Raw genomic sequence first — 16,638 nt, forward strand, 5'->3', positions numbered from 1 at the left:
TGTGTTTGGATAAGTGTAATCATGACTAATTTGGATTCGTTTATGTTTGGATACAATAGTTTGTGGATTCAGTTGTAAAATCTTATAACTCATTATATTCACTGCGGAAGTCACTTTCTAGTTTATTCAGAGACAACGTGTTTGGAAAACTAAAGTAGAATCCGTGGATAATTATAATTGCGTCATAAATAACATTGAAGTTGTGAATACTAAGGTAATTTGTGAATACTGTTGTAAAATCTCATAATTGATTAGGAAAATAAGTTGTTTGTCCCCGAATGATAACTCAAGTGGTAAGAGCTAGGAACATATGGGTTGAGAAGGGAAAGCTCCAGTGATTAATCCCCGAAGGGTGCAATTTATCTTTTCGATATAAAAAAGAGAGGAAAATAAGTTGTTCATACTAATTCACCTCCACCTAATTGAGAGAGATATGAAGAGAAAAGATAAATATGATTGGTGATGTGATAGGAAAAAAAGAGAGATATGAACAAAAAACAAGTAAAAATGAGATGCAAGAGATAGTGGAGTATCATTGTTGCTAATTAATTCACCGCGAAAGCTACTCTCTCTAGTTTATCCAGAGACAATGTGTTTGACAAACTGAAGTAGAATCGTGCATAATTATCGTCGCGTGATAAATAAGCTTTTGAGTGAAAATACGAGGTTTTCAGTGTTAAAACTCATAATCAAACCGACTAAGAATTGATTTTGAAAAGGACATCAGCTCTCCAAAACCATTCCCAAATATTTATGCAGTCATTTAAAAACAATTTTGTTCGATATAAATTGATTATATCAGGGAAGCGCACACACTTAGACTTTGTTTGGTAGAAGAAAGAAAGAAAGTGAAAGGAGAGAAATGAAAGAGGAAGAAAAGTAAAAGGAAAGTAAGAGGAAAGTGAAATGAATTTTTAGGTTGTTTGGTATGGGTGAAAGTTGAAAAAAAAAAGTGAGGTAAGAAAAGTGTATGTTTGTGAAATGACAATCATGTCCTCAAATAAAAATGATGTACAAATATTGACCTTTTTAATTTTTTTTTAAAATGCATGTAAAAATAATTATTGATTAATGATTATTGACAAAATTAACATTAATTTTAATAAGACGTGATAAAATAGACTCAAAAATACACAATACACCTCATCTCGCGTCATTTTTTTTTGTGGTCATTTGGCCAAAAGTTTCCACAGGGGAAATGGGCCCCACATGACTAATCTGGCTCGGGATACCGTAGAGATGTCCCTGACCACAAAGGTATTATTTTTTACCTCAGTGGGGATCGAACCCGGGCTAGAAGCTTAAGCGAAATCCCTTAAGGAAATGCACATTTATCACTTGTGTCACCCCTTGTGGTTATCTTGGTCATTATGCTCAATGTTTTTAATATTATTTAATTATTAATTGGTTTGCATGAGAGAGAAATTGTATAAGGGTAAACTTGTCACTACCGTGGGCCCCACCATGTCAGTTTTCCCTCCCCTTTTTTTTGCCATACCAAACGAAGGAAGGTTTTTTTTTGTCTTGACCAAGTATCCCCACAGCCGACAACAATGAGACTAAGCGGTAGGGGGCTGGCCAAGGAGTTTTTTCTATTCTCAAGAGTTGAGATTTGAACCCCCAACCACTTGCTTAGAGGATGAAGTGCTGAACCACTACACCAACCCACTTGGTTGAAGGAAGGCTTTTTATTTCACACATTTTCTTTCCTTTGGGCTTTCGTTCCTTCGTTCCAAACATGCCCTTACACTAGGTTTTGTTGGAAGGGGATGAGAAAAGGGAAAAAAAAAAAACACGGAAATCGATGAACGAATTTGGATTAAGGTTAAAAATAAATTCATTTCTCAATTTCCGTATTTTCTTTCATTTTCCCTTCCCTCCCTCCAACCAAACAGAGCATTAGTTCACTATATTTCTCAAGAAAATATTTTCACACAATTGCAAAACTTAAAATCCAATTACTACCGTCTACCCCAAACAACAGCAATATCCTACGTATTGCACTGCTGCAGTGAGACGCCTAAAATATTGTCCAGTTACTCGAATCCTCTCATCTTTTATGTGTCTTATATGTGCCTAGACTTATAGCTAAGTAAGTGATGAAGTTAATTATTTTTTTCTACAGAAAAAAATAACGTAATTGACTTTTTTCACGTTCAGCCAACGCTGAACTAAATTTTGAGGCAACCTTGAAATTCTGTGTAACTAATTTGTCATCAAATACATGCATGAGCATGAGGCTGCTAGCTGCCATGCCAGCTCTATATATTACACTAGCAGTTTAAGAGAAGCAACAATAAGTGGAACTTAAACTTGTCTCTAGTGCTGAATGCAACAAAACAATGTCATTCTTCGGCACAATCAAAGCAAATTTAACGACAAACCCAAAGGGAAACTGAAATGGACTCCCCCCTCCCCCTAAGTTTGCCGTCTCATGTTTTGTTTCTCTTTCAATTGTCTTCCCCCAATATTTACAAATCACAACCCTCCATGTCATTCAAATGATTTCATTTTAACCGTCACCTTTTGTCTGTATTTCATACATGCCTCTCTTTTTAGCGCTTTAAAGTCCCTTGGCACCAACAACCAAAGAGTGCCAGAAGTGGTTGCTTTGGTTAAGTTAACTGCAATGGCCAGGGTAGACAGGACAGTCAGAAAAAAGAGCCTAGAGAGTCTAATGGACATGCCGCACAAACCAGAAACCGCAAGAAATGTGAAGCAACTGATGCCCCAAAAGTCCATTCCTGGCTATGGCCTGGAATTCAGTAACCTCTCGTATAGTATCATAAAGAAGCAGAAAAAGGATGGAGTTTGGATCAAGAAAGAAGCATATCTTCTTCATGATATCTCTGGCCAAGCAATAAAAGGTGAAATCATGGCAATCATGGGGCCTAGTGGCGCTGGAAAATCCACCTTTCTTGATGCCTTGGCGGGGCGAATTGCAAAAGGGAGTCTAGAAGGTTCTGTTAGAATTGATGGAAAGCCAGTAAGTAAAAATGAACTCCTCCTGTTTCAAGTTCATTGTTAGATTCAAATCAAATATTCTCCAGGGGGAGAAAAATGATTTTTCACCCTTTTATGTTATGTATGCTGTTAGGAACCAGATTGCAAGCAACAGGTATTTATCAATAGAAAGATGAATTAGATGAGTACTGAGAGCTTTATTGAATTGAAATGGGACTACAAAGGAAAAGGAGTATTAATCCTAGAATTTCCTTTACTCAGAGCTAGGCTCCGCTTAGGAAGTCAATACTTCCTATACATAATGATTACACAGAATTCCCCCCCCCAATGATCTCCACATTCCCTCTGCTTGTCTTATATTCTCTATCTACCTGCCAGCTCTCCTTTTCCCTATCCGTTATCCCTCTAACTAACTTAGCCACTATTTTCCTTCTTGCCCCTTCTAGAATACACCTGAAAGATTCTTGGCCTATTTGTCCTATTATGAATTAAGTCCACATGTGGCAAATCATTAGGGATCCTATCAATACCCTCTCCTTCAGCTGCAACCTTGTCCTCAAGGTTAAAAGTAGGAAACTGACTCTGCATCATGACAACTTCTTCCCAAGTGGCCTCTTCAGCTGACTCTCCCTTCCACTGAATTAAAACTTGTTTAGTTTCCTCATCCTGCTGTTTCACTACCCTGGTGGCTAACACAGCTATCGGTTCATAGTCACCTATTTGATCCTCCTCCAAAAGCTCAGGCAGGGCCTCATCTTCTTGATAACTTCCGACAGCCTTCTTAAGTAATGATACATGAAATACTGGATGCACTTTAGAACCAGAAGGAAGCTTTAATTTATAAGCTACAGCCCCGACACGTTCAAGAATAGGATAGGGACCATAGTATCTGGCTGCTAACTTGGCATTGATCCTAGTCACCACTGACTGCTGCCTATGAGCCCTGAGTTTAACAAAAACCCACTCTCCAACAGCAAAATTCTGATCCCTCCTTTTCTTATTCGCGTGTACCTTCATCTTCTCCTGCGCGCGCAGTAATTGACTTCTCAATTGTCTCAGGGCCTCATCTCGATCAAGCAATTCCCTCTGTACAGCCTCAACCTTGGTTTCACCTTGTAGCCATCTTGTGATTTTAGGAGGAGATCGCCCATATACCACTTCAAAAGGGGTTTTCCCTGTAGATACATGAAAATTGGTATTAAACCAATATTCAGCCCAAGGAACCCAAGTTGTCCATGTCTTTGGTTGGTCTGAAATGAAACAACGCAGAAAGGTCTCTAAACACCTATTTACCACCTCTGTTTGTCCATCAGATTCTGGATGGTAAGCAGAACTCATCCTGAGTTGGGTACCTTGCATTCTGAACAGTTCTCGCCAAAAATTACTCATAAAGATTGGATCCCGATCGCTGACTATTGACATAGGAACTCCATGGAGCCGCACAATCTCCTTGCAAAACACCTCAGCTATACTCCTTGCAGTGTAGGGATGTTTGAGGGGGATGAAGTGTGAGAATTTGGACAAACGATCCACTACCACCAGAATGGCCTCAAACCCCCGGGATTTTGGCAATCCCGTAATGAAATCCAGAGAAATTTCCTCCCAAATTTGCTCTGGAATGGGCAGGGGTTGTAATAAACCCCCTGGTGAAGTAGCCAAGTATTTCTGGCGTTGACAAACATCATAATTCCTTATATAATCCTGTACAGTACCCTTCATCCCTACCCAATAGACATTGGTTGCAATCCTTCTGTATGTCTTATTGAATCCAGAGTGTCCGCCAAGAGGGGAAGAATGAAACTCTTTTAAGAGAGTAGGAATAAGCTGAGAGGTGTGTGGAATAACCAACCTGCCTTCATAGAGAAGTACGCCTTGCTTGAATGCATATCCTGGCTTGGTCGTAGGGTCCTGGAGCAGTTGGGCAATCAACTCCTGGAGCTTCTTATCCTGACTTAGCTCCTTTTGAAGTTGTTGTTGCTGTTCCCATAAAGGGAAAGACTTAATCTGGTTCAGCGCTGCTCCCTCTTGTATTCTGGACAAGGCATCCGCTCCTTTGTTCATCTTCCCTTGCTTATAGACTATATCGAAATCATATCCCAGAAGTTTAGCAGCCCAATTTTGTTGTTCCGCTGTCACTATTCTTTGTTGCATTAACTGCTTCAAGCTTTTCTGGTCAGTCGAAACAATGAACTTTCTACCTATCAAATATGGTCTCCAGTGTTGGATAGATAACACTACTGCCATCAATTCCTTCTCGTAAGCAGATTTCGACAAATTCCTAATTCCTAAAGCTTTGCTGAAGTATGCTATGGGTCTCGTATCCTGCATAAGAATAGCCCCTATGCCAACTCCGGAGGCATCACACTCAATCACAAATTTCATGGAGAAATCTGGTAGGGATAGAACCGGAGCAGTAGTTAATTTCTTCTTCAGTTCCTCAAAAGCAATTTGAGCACTTCCATCCCAATTGAAATTGTCCTTCTTGGTAAGTTCTGTCAAAGGCTTGGCTATTTTCCCATAGTCTCTTATGAACTTTCTGTAGTACCCAGTGAGGCCCAAGAAGCCCCTGACTCCTTTTACATTCTTTGGAACTGGCCATGTGAGCACACTCTGAACCTTTCCTGGATCCACTGCTACACCTTGATCACTAATCAAATGACCCAAGTATTCGATGGTTCGTTGGCCAAATGAGCATTTTTTCCTGTTTGCCACAAGCTGGTGCTGTTGGAGTAATTGGAGGACCTCTTGCAGATGCCCAATATGCTCCCTCCATCCTTTACTGTAAATCAAGATGTCGTCAAAAAACACTAAGACACACTTTCTCAACAGAGGGCGAAAAACCTCGTTCATGAGACTTTGAAAGGTAGAGGGTGCGTTCATTAGCCCAAAGGGCATCACTAAATATTCGTAATGGCCCTCATGTGTGCGGAAAGCTGTTTTCTCAATGTCTGAGTCCCTGACCCGTACTTGATGGTACCCGGACTTAAGGTCCAGTTTACTGTAAAAATCTGCTCCATGAAGCTCATCCAAGAGTTCTTCAATTACCGGTATTGGAAACTTGTCGGGAACGGTTGCTTTGTTGAGTGCCCTGTAATCGACACACATCCGCCATGTCTTGTCCTTTTTTTTAACTAAGATGACTGGGCTGGAAAAAGAACTCGTGCTATGTCTGATGACCCCTGTAGCGAGCAATTCCTGAACCTGCTTCTCTATTTCATTCTTGTGGTGATGTGAGTACCTATATGGTCTCACGTTCACTGCTCCCTGGCCTTCCTTTAGGTTGATGGCATGCTCCTTGCTCCGCCTTGGGGGAAGACTAGTTGGTTCCTTGAATACCTCTGCAAATTGTTGTAAGACCTTCACCAGCTCTGTCTGTTGTTCCTGAGATAAGTTGGTTCCTGTTTCACCCCTTCTCTGATCCATTCCCCACAATTCCTGAGTAATAAGGTGCTCTGATTTTGACAACAAGCTTTGCAAAGCCACCAGTTGATCTTCTTTTCCATCAATTCCCTGTAAGGTCACCCATTTGTTGTTATGCCAGAAGCTCAAGATTTGTTTTTGCCAATTGACAATCATATCTCCCAGGGACTTCAACCATGCCATCCCAAGTACAATATCAATCCCCCCTAATTCGAACAAGTGCAATTCTGGAAACAGCTCCACATTTCCAATTTCAAGTTTCAACTTGTTTACAACTCCTCTGGAATGATCACGCGTTCCATTGCCTAACTTGATGCTCATGGGAGGAGTCTCCTCAGATGGCCAAGCCATTCTTTGTACCAAATTCTGGGACACAAAATTGTGGGTGGCTCCACTATCAACGAGAATCAACACAGGAATTCCCTCTACCTGTCCTTGGAGCCTTACGGTTTTGTGATCTTCTCTGGCTATGTGATCTAAGCTAACAACACATAGCTCGGCGACGTCTTCCTCGCTGGAATCCTCGACCTCGACTGCGAGCTCCTTGGCCTCTGCCTCATCCCCATCTTCTTCTTCCATTACTAGGATCTTGAGGTGCTTGTCGGGACATTGATGCATAGGGTGGAAAGGTCCTCCACATTTGAAACACAAGCGTTTCTGTCTTCTCTCCATCATCTCTTTGTACGACAGATGAGTGAAACCTCTGTCCCTATATCCTGTGCGCCTCTTCTCAGTGGAATTGGGCTTCTTAGACCTTGACCCGGTTTCCTTGCTAGTGTGTGGCCCAACGGTTTCTTTCTCACGTCCCTTTACCATGACCCAGTCGGTTCCTCTTCTTCCTGACCCATGGGTATTGGGTCTGAACGATCCAGTGGTTCCCCTTGGCCCACTTGTCCAACCCGACCCGTGCCCGCGGGTCTCCTTCTCTACAGCTCGGGTCACCTGTAGCAACTTGGTTCGACTCATATCTCCCATTGTAGCCAAGCTGCGAACCTTACCCCTCACCTCTGATCGTAACCCATGGAGGAAATATCCCAGAAATTGCTTGTCTGGAAGCCTGGGAATTTGAGCTATGAGATACTCAAACTCAGTGATATACTCATCCACCGTTCCTCCTTGCTTCAACTCTGTCAGTTGCTCGTAGATATCGCCATCACCGTGGCCACCATATCTGCCCAATAACGCCTCCTTCAGGCCTTCCCACGACAGTTCTTCGTCCTCTCCGATCAACGAATTGAAGAAATGGATCGTGGGTCCTTCCATGCTCAGCTGAGCTAGCCTCACCTTGATCTCCGGCGCGGTATCATGTACCTGGAAGTAGATCTCAGCGCGTGAGATCCACCCCGCTGGATCTTCGCCGGTAAACGAAGGCAACTCCACCTTCTTCACCGCGTGTCGATAATCAGAAAGGATCTCGTCACTCAGTGATTTGGGATTCGTGCCTTTTGGATCCCCCTTTCCTGTCGAAAGATCTCTCACCGGCGTTTCTTCTCCGCCTCCGCCAGAGCTTCCTACATCTGCAACCCTTTTTTCCAGGACTCGCTCCAGCATCGCGAGCAGACTCGTATGGTTCTCCTTCACCGCGGACTGCATATCAGCGAGAGCAGTGCGAACCACTGTGAGCTCGTTCTCTAGCGCATCCACCTTAGCTTCCATTGGCTTCTTCTTCCTTGGTGGCATTCACTGGTCCTCTCTCGAAGAAATCCGGTAGGTCGGACCAATTTGTTAGGAACCAGATTGCAAGCAACAGGTATTTATCAATAGAAAGATGAATTAGATGAGTACTGAGAGCTTTATTGAATTGAAATGGGACTACAAAGGAAAAGGAGTATTAATCCTAGAATTTCCTTTACTCAGAGCTAGGCTCCGCTTAGGAAGTCAATACTTCCTATACATAATGATTACACAGAATTCCTCCCCCAATGATCTCCACATTCCCTCTGCTTGCCTTATATTCTCTATCTACCTGCCAGCTCTCCTTTTCCCTATCCGTTATCCCTCTAACTAACTTAGCCACTATTTTCCTTCTTGCCCCTTCTAGAATACACCTGAAAGATTCTTGGCCTATTTGTCCTATTATGAATTAAGTCCACATGTGGCAAATCATTAGGGATCCTATCATATGCTCATGTAGGCATGCTCTAACTATGCAGGTATCTACAAGCTACATGAAAATGGTGTCTTCATATGTGATGCAAGATGATCAGCTCTTCCCTATGTTAACAGTTTTTGAAACATTTATGTTTGCGGCTGAAGTTAGGCTTCCTCCTTCTATCTCAAGGGACGAAAAGAAGAAAAGGGTTTATGAACTCCTTGATAAACTGGGCTTACAGGTATGAACCTTTGTCTCTCTCCCTAATCTGCACATGTGCAATGACAGATTATTGACTTAAATGTATATTCAGAGTACTACGCATACCTATATTGGTGACGAGGGAAGGAGAGGAGTGTCAGGAGGGGAACGGCGAAGAGTATCTATTGGCATAGATATCATTCATAAGCCAGCACTTCTGTTTCTGGATGAACCTACCTCAGGACTTGATTCAACAAGTGCTTACAGTGTAGTGGAAAAGGTTAAAGACATAGCTCGAGGTGGTAGCATTGTCCTCATGACCATACATCAGCCTTCATTTAGAATTCAAATGCTCCTGGACAAGATCACCGTCCTTGCAAGGTGAAAATTTGAGATCCTATACTCTTATAGCTGAATAGCTTGATGTGATGTTTATCTAAGAGATATAGAAAACTTATCAATTAGAGTTTAGACCATATGAAACTGATAGGGAACCAAAAAACAATATTAAACGCATTTAAGACATGAAAACTAAGGTTAAAACTTTATATCTGAAACATAATAGGAAAACCATTCCCAGACTCTTTGGCTTGCTGCTAACTTTGTGAGTGGAATGGATCTCATCTTGACTAAAAAGTCTCTAGGTGGTTGTCCTATGCATAGTCCACAATTTGAGTCCTAGAATTTGCTTGAAGTTGCATGATAGGGATAAAAAATTATAAATAACAAGAAGGGACTCTATTACTTCATAGTTTATATCAAGTAATTTGGTTTTATGCATGTACTTTTTAAACTCAAATGGAAGATGGATAGGATTTTGGTAGAGATTGTAGGCTCAATTTACTTGTAATCGAAAATTATATTCATCATGACCAAATTTGCTACTCTATTTATTGGTTTTATAGGGGAAGACTGATATACATGGGAAAGCCAGATGCACTTCAGTCTCATCTTTCCGGATTTGGAAGGCCTGTGCCTGATGGAGAAAACAGTATTGAGTATCTCCTAGATGTCATAACTGAATATGATCAAGCAACAGTTGGGCTTGACCCCCTTGTCCAATACCAGCTTGATGGCCACAAACCTGACCCAGCAGCTATGACTCCTGTTCGAAAAACTACACCATATAGAAGAAACACCCCTGCATCTAAACACATGATTAGCCTACGTAGCCAAGGATTTACTGCTGGAACACCACAACCTGATTCGGCACAGTTTGGTTATCATGATGAGGAGGAGGAGGAGGATGATGAGAACTTTGATAACTCCCTTGAAAGGAGAAGTGCTCATACACCAAGGAAGGCTATGACTAGTGGTGTTTACCCACGTTTGGCTTCTCAGTTCTACCAAGATTTCTCAGCAAAAGATTTCTCTGTTTGGCTTTACAATGGTGTAGTAGGAACCCCCCGTCGCCAACCATCATGGACTCCAGCAAGAACTCCAGGATGGACACCTGCAAAAACACCCATGTCAGGACCAAGAAGTTTCATTTCCAACCAAAATTCTGCAGCTTATCAGGATCCTAATCACCCCAAAACTCCTGCAGTGGTTAACCAGCCACTAGACTACTCTGCCAGTTCATATGAACCTTCATATGAAGAGTTTGAGATTGAGGAAGTGCTTGATGAGCCAATCCATGGTCACAAGTATGCAAACCCATGGTGGCGTGAGATTGCAGTGCTCTCGTGGCGAACATTACTCAATGTAATGCGCACCCCAGAACTCTTCCTCTCCCGTGAGATTGTGCTAACTGTCATGGCACTTATCTTGTCCACCATTTTCGGGAATCTGAGTGATCTAAGTTTCAAAGACATCAATAAGCTCCTTAATTTCTACATCTTTGCAGTATGCCTTGTTTTCTTTTCTTCCAATGATGCAGTCCCATCTTTTATCATGGAAAGGTTCATCTTCATCAGGGAGACTTCACACAATGCTTACCGTGCTTCTTCATATGTCATTTCTTCCCTCATTGTTTACCTCCCATTTTTCGCAGTTCAAGGGCTCACCTTTGCTGCCATAACCAAAGTAATGCTCCACTTGAAAAGTAGTCTCTTCAATTTCTGGATAATACTTTATGCCTCCCTCATCACTACCAATGCATATGTGATGCTTGTTAGTGCACTTGTGCCGAGTTACATCACAGGGTATGCAGTTGTCATTGCCACAACCGCACTCTTCTTTTTGACCTGTGGTTTCTTCCTCAAGCAAACTCAGATACCCATTTACTGGAAGTGGCTCCACTATATTTCTGCAATCAAATACCCATTTGAGGCGTTACTGATAAATGAATTCAAGAACGACCGCGGCTGCTACATAGGAAGCAAAATAGAATTATCACCTGGACCATTAGGAGATGTGAAGCCCAGCAAACATCATAACGCTACTCTGCCCCCTAACTGCTTATTAGGAGAAGATGTCTTGTCCACCATGGATATCACCATGGAACACATTTGGTATGACATCTTAATTCTGCTAGCTTGGGGAGTTCTTTACAGGTTCTTCTTCTACTTGGTTTTGAGATTTTATTCCAAAATTGAGAGAAAATGAACCATTTACAACCCTTTTCTTTGGATGACTTGTTAGTTTTCAAAAGCTTCAAGTGTCACAACGATCACGTCATTTCTTGTACTATTACTATCATTTCATGTTAAAGAAGTTTACCAATTTTCTGCTTTTCTACATTGAAATAGCGAATAGCAACTCCTACATCTATGCAGTTACCATGGTTAATTGCTCTAAGATGAACCAAAAGTACTTCATAAGTGAACATGCTACTGCGGGTAAGCTAGATCAGACCACAACATTTCTTGCATCCGCAAGTCACAAAATGATAAATAAATAAAGAATAAGTGAAACTGACCCGTCTATAACTTTCAGAAGAACATGACCTAACTTCAAAATGATAAATAACAAAAAATATCAAGTGAGTGACCCATCCATAAGTTTCCAAATAAGCAACCTTGTCCTATGTTACTTTCGTTCCCGTTTCTGTAACCATGAACCTAAAATCAGCATGAAAATTTGAAAGATATTACAAATCAACATTAACATTATCTACACACAAGCATTAGACATCAAATCATAATACATTGGAACTCTCATACTGGTCTTTGCCTCTGGACGACACCAAAGATGTGTAAGCAAAAGAAATGGCAAAGAAATACAATTGTATCAGGGTTCTTATAAGGTATTATTGACTTAAAGAGAGCCAGCATGTTGTATAATCTTCCTTTCAAGTGTGCTTTTGTCTGCCCCCACCGCACTGTCAACCTCTTTGCCATTTTTCACAAAGAAAAAGGAAGGAACACTGCTAATATTCCAACGTGCAGCAACATCCCTTGCCTCATCTATGTCAACTTTTAAAAAAACCACTTTTGGGTACTTCTCAGCCAAGCTTGTATAAATAGGCGAAATGAAGCGACAAGGGCCACACCATGTTGCAGTGAAGTACAGGATTGCCAAGCGAGATGTTTTTGATGCAGCACCCAACTTTGTTTCAAGTTCACCACCAGAGTGAATACTAATGACTTGCCCTTTCAAATGCCACAAACGTAATAGGTCATTTAATAATAATAATAATAATAATAATAATAATAATAATAATAATAATAATAATAATAATAATAATAATAATAATAGTAGTAACCATGTCTCAATTTATATTCCAGAGGAATGGCTGCAGGGATATATATACACCTCAAAAGTACCTTTTAACTTAATAGGTCAATAAGAGAAGGGGTTATAATAAAATAGAGAATTGCAAACTCGAAACTCAAAAGTATAGTTTCTCTGTATCTTGTTAAGAACATTTGGCTAACGCACATGAATTCACAGCTAATTCAGCAATATAATGTCATCCCTCTCCACATGCTGTCACCACAAAGTTATGCCCAATTTGCAACCTAGTCTTCAAATCATACAAGCCATATACATGGCTTGCCGTACACAGCAAAAGGAAACAAGCCAATATGCCTAAATTTTATCTGTGTTTTCACAGTTTCATCTTAACGTTATTTTAATTGATGAATGACAATATATTGTCAAAAAATTATGAAAGAATTGTCTGAGCTCAATGTTATTTTTGTTGAGAAATTACTTATAAAGCATTTGGTGGTCATTAAATTAACATATATCCGAATATCTAAACCAGAAGTTCTAGCACTGGTCATTATCTTGAATAAGTTTTAAGATATAAGTCTAAAATCAAAATATGATGCTAAGCATGGTCCAAAAAAGGATTTTAAATAGGCCCATATACTTCATATGAATTATTAAGGTTGTAAATGTGGGTGAGAAATTATGATAAAATATGCATACTATAACTTCTTTACAACCACATAAACAGTGGGACCAGACAAAGAGGTATGTAGAACTGTTTTTATATTTTGTATTAAGCAACGATCAGAATTTCAACAAAATGACTTGGGAATTTTAATACCCACTAGGGTGACTGAAATACAAAAAACTTACCATCTTTTAAAGCAGATAATGCTTCTTGATCCTGCAAAAAGGTCAAAAGAAGTTTCAGCTATGATTGGATCATCTCATAGCAATGTTATTAAAGTGCATACAAAGGGAGCCAACAACTTGCAATCACTACATGTTGCATTATCAGCTATGACCCACAACCCTTGTCCCATCCCATCATGACAAAACAACGTAATTGAATAACTACAACACAAGTATGAACTCATGTGAAATTAGGAATTGTTTGGACATATATATACATATATTATATCTTAACATTAGTATGAACAGTAGTCAGAGAAAATTAATTCGCTTTAACCTTGAATGATAATGGTACGAGGTAAAAACCAAGCATCAGAAGAGAAGAACATGGCTAGACTACCAAACTAAAATGAAGTGATCAGCTTCTACTGAAATTCCGTTGCATAGAAGCAATGAGCTCCAACTAAGACATGGAGAAAAGCTTATGATACTAATGATAGCATCCAGATTGCTACTAAAATTATTTTTGACCCTTAATATGTCACCTAGGAAAGCCTAACTATCAAGGATGGTTTGATGAAAGAAACTATACACTATACTTACTTGGGCTTCAGCTTGTTGTTGCTTCTTAGGTTGAGACTTTTTCTGCCCCTTTTGCTTTCGTAGGCGTTCATATTTTCTCCTGTGCTCCTCAATTTTGCGAGCATTTGGCTCGACCTGTCTAGAGAAAGAGATGATTACTAAAGGGGCAAAAAGACAAGGGTTCATTTTGCATGTTCAATATGTAGAAAACAGAAAATTACCTTTTTAAGTGACATACCAACCTCTTCATCATAATCTAAGTTTGAAGCCACACGAAGATCACGGGCTGCTTCTTCCCAGAGCCCCAGCATGGCCCTTGACATTCCTCGTGCTTTGTATCCTTTAGCTGAATCTGGATTAATCTGGAACAAATAATATATATTTGAGTTCATAGATCCATGTCATGTTTTGTATGCAACAAGTTAGGAATAAATGAACCTCCAAGGCAGTGTCAGCATCACGGATAGCAGCATTTGGTTTCTTCAATTTCTGAAAGACAATAGCTGAAAACAAGAAATTGAGGTTTCCAAGGAATGGCACAGAAAATAAATTGGATTTTATGATTTGGTTGTGGAAGATAGAGATATATCAATATGTATACCTCTGGTGGCATAAAGTATGGCTGAATGCGGATTCAACAAAATGGCTTCTGTGAGCAGGTCGAGTGCTTGGTCCAAGTTACCTTGTGATATAGCATGGAGTGCTTTTGATTTTGCAAGTTGTGCAGCATCCCTCTGTTCCTCTGTTACTGTTACTTGAGCAGAAGGAATTCCCATCTGCCATTGAATTGAATTAGAAGTCCCTTTCCCTTTCCTTTCCTTTCCTTCAACACTCACTAAACATACATAATTACCTTATAATTATGAGGTTCATCTTGTTCTTGTGGTTGTAGGACATCAGTATTATCCAACTCTAAATCAGATTCTATAAAGTCATTTTGATCATCAGAATCAGTAGGCTCCTGCACGTTAACAGTTAGAATCAATTGAAAAGAGAAATGATAAATTGTAGCGTAAGAATAAGAAATGCCATACCGTTTTAGGTTGGATCGGGATGCGAGCACCTAGGCTACAATAGAAATAGAAATAGAAATAGAAATAGATAGATGGAATTGTTATTAGAATTGAATTGAATTGAATTGAGAAAGGAATGAAGAAAACGGAATGAGTAGACAGAATCACTGTAACTGTAACTGACCTGAGAAGATAAGACTTGAAGAAGGAAAGAGAAGGGTTGTGGAGAAGTGAAGGATTTGACTTGCATGCCTCCACCAGTTGCTTCAGCTCTCTTACTTTCGCCCCATCCATACTCACGCCGACCACCACTCTGCAATTTCACTACTTAGGGTTCCTCTCCAATTCACCATTAACGATGTATTTATTACTCTCTTCAAATTGTAACTCATTTTTGTGAGGAGTGAATCATCATTTTGGTCCCTAACAATGAAGGCGCCGGTCATAATAGTCCCTTGAAATCATTAATGGTTAAAAAAATTCCTGTAAGTGTTGACGTCGGTCATAATAGTCATTATCTAAGTTTGACCGTTAGTCCCTGGGACGGAAAAGTGACCTGTCACTTAAGTTGACACATGGGTGATCCACGTGACATTCATGTAATATATAATAATATAGATTAAAAAAATAAAAAATCAATTATTAATTAAATTATATAAAAAATTTAATTAACAAAAGAGAGAGAGTCAGATCTGAGGGACCAAAATCAAACAACAACAAATCTTCATCTTTTTGCTCATCTTCTTCAACATCACTTCAACAAATCTCTATCTTCTTCCCCAAATCTTTATCCTCCATCAAAATAAACCATACGAGATCAGCAAAATTAAAAACTAAGAAAGTACCAATTTTCAACACACACAAGCACATACCCAAAAACCCAAGCTTGGGTATATTTCCAATTCCAGGACTGACAACATTCCCATACCCATTTCATTTCAGTTTCCTCTGATGCCCAAAAGTCGAAAGCTTCACGACCTGTCCAAAGCTTCGTCGGCGGATCCCGCTCTGTTTGGCTGGCCGGTGAACGACATTTTTGCCCCTAGATCTTCCAAACAAGTTCTTTGGAACGGAATCAACGCCGCTGGAGAGTCCTGGTTCGAAGATCTAGCGCTGCTGAGTTTGCCTCTGTTCAATCTCTGGCTCCAGCGCCTGAACTCCCACGGCCTCTTCACTTCGAGTAGTTGAAGGCGGAGAAGAGTGAAGGTGGTAGATTCATTCCGCAGAGAAACCCAACCACCCACCCACCCACCATGGCGAACCACCCACCCACCCACCATGGCGAACCAACCTGAATCCTCCGATTTGTACGTTTCGTGTCTCATTCTTGCAATCGATCGTCGTTTTGTCTTCGATTTCGATGAATCTCATTGATTGATTGTGTTTTTTTTTATTGTTGATTTCAGTAAGGGGACGAAGAGGGATTTTAGCACCGCGATTTGGAGCGGAAGAAGGCGCTGAATCTATTTTCTCTCTGATTTCTTCTCCACCTAGGGTTTACTGTGTTTCCATTAAACTGTTTCTGGGTTATGATATTGAGAAATTTATGAGTTTCTCACCAGATTTGGGGGAAAAGGGTTTTCATTGATGGGGTTGGGGTTACGTTTTTTATGGGGGTTGGTTGAAGGTTGGGAGATGTGGTTTTGATAGCAATGGTGTTAGGGAAAGCTTCATGAATGCCAAAGAATTTGCTGGGTTTTTATTACATATTAAGAAGAACCCTTGAGTTTTTTTATTTCATTTTGCTGTGTACTCTGAACTGATTAATGTTCATGGTTAATGGGGTTATTGATTGATATAAAATCTGGATTGAGGAAAAATGATCTGAAATTTTGAGTTTGAATTTGAGATTGTTTTGGAGAGGATGAATTGACGATGTATTTATTACTCTCTTCAAATTGTAACTCATTTTTGTGA

At 40.2% G+C, this 16,638-nt stretch overlaps 2 protein-coding genes and 1 long non-coding RNA gene across 3 annotated transcripts; 2 read left to right on the forward strand and 1 right to left on the reverse strand.

Moving 5' to 3' along the window:
- The first annotated feature begins 2,539 nt into the window (after window positions 1-2,539).
- LOC130715989 (ABC transporter G family member STR) lies at window positions 2,540-11,224 on the forward strand. The gene is made up of 4 exons (XM_057566166.1): window positions 2,540-2,986; window positions 8,538-8,717; window positions 8,790-9,058; window positions 9,583-11,224. Exons 1-4 carry the CDS (start codon window positions 2,630-2,632, stop codon window positions 11,222-11,224), a joined length of 2,448 nt encoding a protein of 815 aa, XP_057422149.1. The 5' UTR covers window positions 2,540-2,629.
- Window positions 11,225-11,584: 360 nt separating this feature from the next.
- LOC130715990 (TPR repeat-containing thioredoxin TDX) lies at window positions 11,585-15,908 on the reverse strand. Its single transcript, XM_057566167.1, has 10 exons — window positions 15,594-15,908; window positions 14,906-15,506; window positions 14,743-14,776; window positions 14,562-14,669; window positions 14,310-14,484; window positions 14,147-14,211; window positions 13,930-14,070; window positions 13,730-13,843; window positions 13,148-13,178; window positions 11,585-12,210 (listed from the first exon to the last, which is right to left on the reverse strand). The coding sequence occupies exons 2-10, from the start codon at window positions 15,013-15,015 to the stop codon at window positions 11,876-11,878; spliced, it is 1,113 nt and encodes a 370-aa protein (XP_057422150.1). The 5' UTR covers window positions 15,016-15,506; window positions 15,594-15,908; the 3' UTR covers window positions 11,585-11,875.
- LOC130715991 (uncharacterized) lies at window positions 15,888-16,638 on the forward strand. The gene is made up of 2 exons (XR_009011829.1): window positions 15,888-16,028; window positions 16,128-16,638. It is a non-coding gene; the product is annotated as an uncharacterized LOC130715991 (long non-coding RNA).

The sequence above is a fragment of the Lotus japonicus genome, chromosome 4 (genome assembly GCF_012489685.1).
Source record: "Lotus japonicus ecotype B-129 chromosome 4, LjGifu_v1.2".
Lineage (NCBI taxonomy): Eukaryota > Viridiplantae > Streptophyta > Magnoliopsida > Fabales > Fabaceae > Lotus > Lotus japonicus.